Source organism: Gavialis gangeticus, unplaced genomic scaffold (genome assembly GCF_001723915.1).
Source record: "Gavialis gangeticus isolate Ggan-Ray unplaced genomic scaffold, GavGan_comp1, whole genome shotgun sequence".
Classification (NCBI taxonomy): Eukaryota; Metazoa; Chordata; order Crocodylia; family Gavialidae; genus Gavialis; species Gavialis gangeticus.
Genome location: NW_017728964.1, coordinates 206,195 through 208,612, shown reverse-complemented (window position 1 = coordinate 208,612; position 2,418 = coordinate 206,195). Strand labels below are relative to the sequence as shown.

General features: G+C 46.0%; 1 protein-coding gene across 8 annotated transcripts in view; it reads left to right on the top strand.

The window, feature by feature from the left end:
* Positions 1-2,418, top strand: part of MYOCD (myocardin) — a 120,672-nt gene that overhangs the window by 112,043 nt on the left and 6,211 nt on the right. For 6 of the 8 annotated variants that reach the window (XM_019501920.1, XM_019501891.1, XM_019501939.1 and 3 more), the window contains one exon: positions 1,799-1,856. In XM_019501920.1, coding sequence (XP_019357465.1) covers positions 1,799-1,856 — 58 coding nt within the window. The remainder of the gene's footprint in view (positions 1-1,798; positions 1,857-2,418) is intronic. The other 2 variants (XM_019501910.1, XM_019501882.1) reach the window with 1 other exon arrangement.

Genomic DNA, 2,418 nt, shown 5'->3' with positions numbered 1-2,418 from the left:
CACACATCCCTGGAGCTATTCCCTGCCTCCCTCCATCCGAGTGGAAAGTAAGATAAGATTGGATGAAGGGACAGGAGAAAACCTCCGCAAACCACCCATCAGCCAGGAGTCCCATGGTGCTTGCCAAGCTGGGCTGGAGCCAGAACAGGAAGCAGCAGGCGGCGGGGGCGGGGGCAGAGGACAGCAGTGGTGGTAGGTGGCCATGGGGGCACGGGGTCTGCCTGGCTGCATCGCGTGAGGCTTTCATGCAGTATGCAACAGCTGCATGCAATGGAGCCGGCAACCCAGCCCCATCTCTCTTTTTCTTTCCCATCGCACCCACCATACCCAAACCCTACCATACCCACACACCCACTTCCCAACCACACCTTGCCACATACATCCCTTGACCACCCACACACAACATACAGTAGGACTGTATTTTGACATATTATGCAGTCACCTCTAGATACACTTCATAAAGACATAAATCAGTTCAAAAATATTTTAAAATAAAATTAAAATAAGTTATAGTCGGTTTAATTTTTTTGTACATGATTTGGATTTTTTTCCAGTTTCAAAACTGCAGCACCCTTCCTCCCAAAAGGAGTATTTCCAGGGCAAGGGAAAGGACTTCTGGTGGCAAAGGTCAGGGGTTGGGGGCAGGACTTCTGGTCCCAGTATGGCAACTGGGGAGCAGGGCAACTGTTAAAGGGCAGGGCTACCTATGTGGCCCTCGACAGCTCCCCAAAACTTCATAAGCAGTCCTCCACCCAAAATAATTGCCTGCCCCTGGTCTAAAGCATGGGTACTTACTTATGGGTGAAAATCAGGCCCCTTTTAGGTGCCTCAAGATGAATACCAAACATCATTAATCCCTTTGGGAAATTTTGGCATTTATATATATTTATCCTGCAAGCAAATACAAAATTGCCTTTTTCTGCCTCCTGCCCATTTGCCTCAGCCTTGTTCTGGAAGGAACTCAGCTTTTGGGGAAAAAGTATCTCAGCTTCCATGATTAATTTAATCCCTTCCATCTCATGTAAGGCTTCCAAGAGGGGTAACTCTTAGTCCCAATTGTGATAATAGCTTTAGGGAGGTGGACTAGAAATTGGACCAAGACTTATACCAAGGGGATGATAGGTAGACTGAAACATGGGTACAAGTCAGTTGGAGGGAACACGGGGTCATTTTTGCATTAAATGAAAGGGCATGAAAAGTCAGTTTTATACATGAGGCTCCTCTAAGCAGTAGGAAAAGGCATAGGCAGGTCAGTACAGGTAGAAAATGGGAGCGTTGACAAGGCTGTGTTCATCCTGACTTGTTCCTCAGACTCTAAACCCTTCATTGCAGATTAAGTACCAATTTAGATACCTCTGAAACGTGGCTCTCAAGTGATTATGTGAGCTCTGAGCTCTCTGCAGTGAGGGGGGTAGGTGAGGTGTTTTTGCAGGGAGCAGCAAAACCGGTTGCCCAGAGCCCTCATCCACAGGCGATCCCATTAAGTGAAGGTCACTTACATAAAGGAAGGAGAGGAAAGAACCCACTCCTTAGCCTCTGCCGAAGGCCCTTCATGAGTTTCACACCAGCTCTGCTTTCTAGATAATGTAGTGTTAGGAGATGGAGAGCCACATAGTTCCAAGATCTACAGCATCACCTTCAGTCACGGGGCCTTTAGGTAGTTCCTCTGCCTTGCCTTTTTCTGCATGGCGGTCTCAGTCTTAACCTCTAAAGTTATAACAACTGCATTTCATTCTCTGGGTCATAGCCTAAAGAACTCACCTTTTACCAGCTCAATTCTTGTGGTCTTTTGCTGTAGCAGATGACTCGAAGTCAGCAGATGGATGAGCTCCTGGATGTGCTCATTGAAAGTGGAGGTAAGCCCTGCTTTCATACATGGTTCAGTGGGAAAGTCCCTACTAAATGGGCTTAATTGCATAGGGACAAGTACAGGATTCTATTGATTCCATGGGAGCTTCCCAGTTCGAGGCCATTTTGTACTTGCTTTCTCCCAGGAATGACTGTGTGAAGCTCATTTTTGAAGTTTCCTATTCTATTACAAAAAAATAAAGTTGAACAGTGCTGCTGAGAGCCCTTACTTTATCCCTCTGTGAATCCCCTCTCTTGTGAGCGGACTAACCACACACAATACATGGCGCTGGAGAAATAATGAACTCGTAGCAGCTTTCACAGAGAACAGCCATAAGAAATGCACTGCATAGGACTTTGGAACTGGAAGAAGTACAGAGGACAAGACTGAGTAAAAGGGGTCATTTGAGCTCATCCAATATTTTTTCAACACAGTAAATTCATCAAAACATAGAGATTAATTCAACCTGAAATTATCACTGAAGTGAGGTCAGTACTCACAGGATTCAGGCGATGCAACAGGAAAGCAAAATGTTCATCAGTGTAGAGAAAGTGAGTGATCAGGGGGCA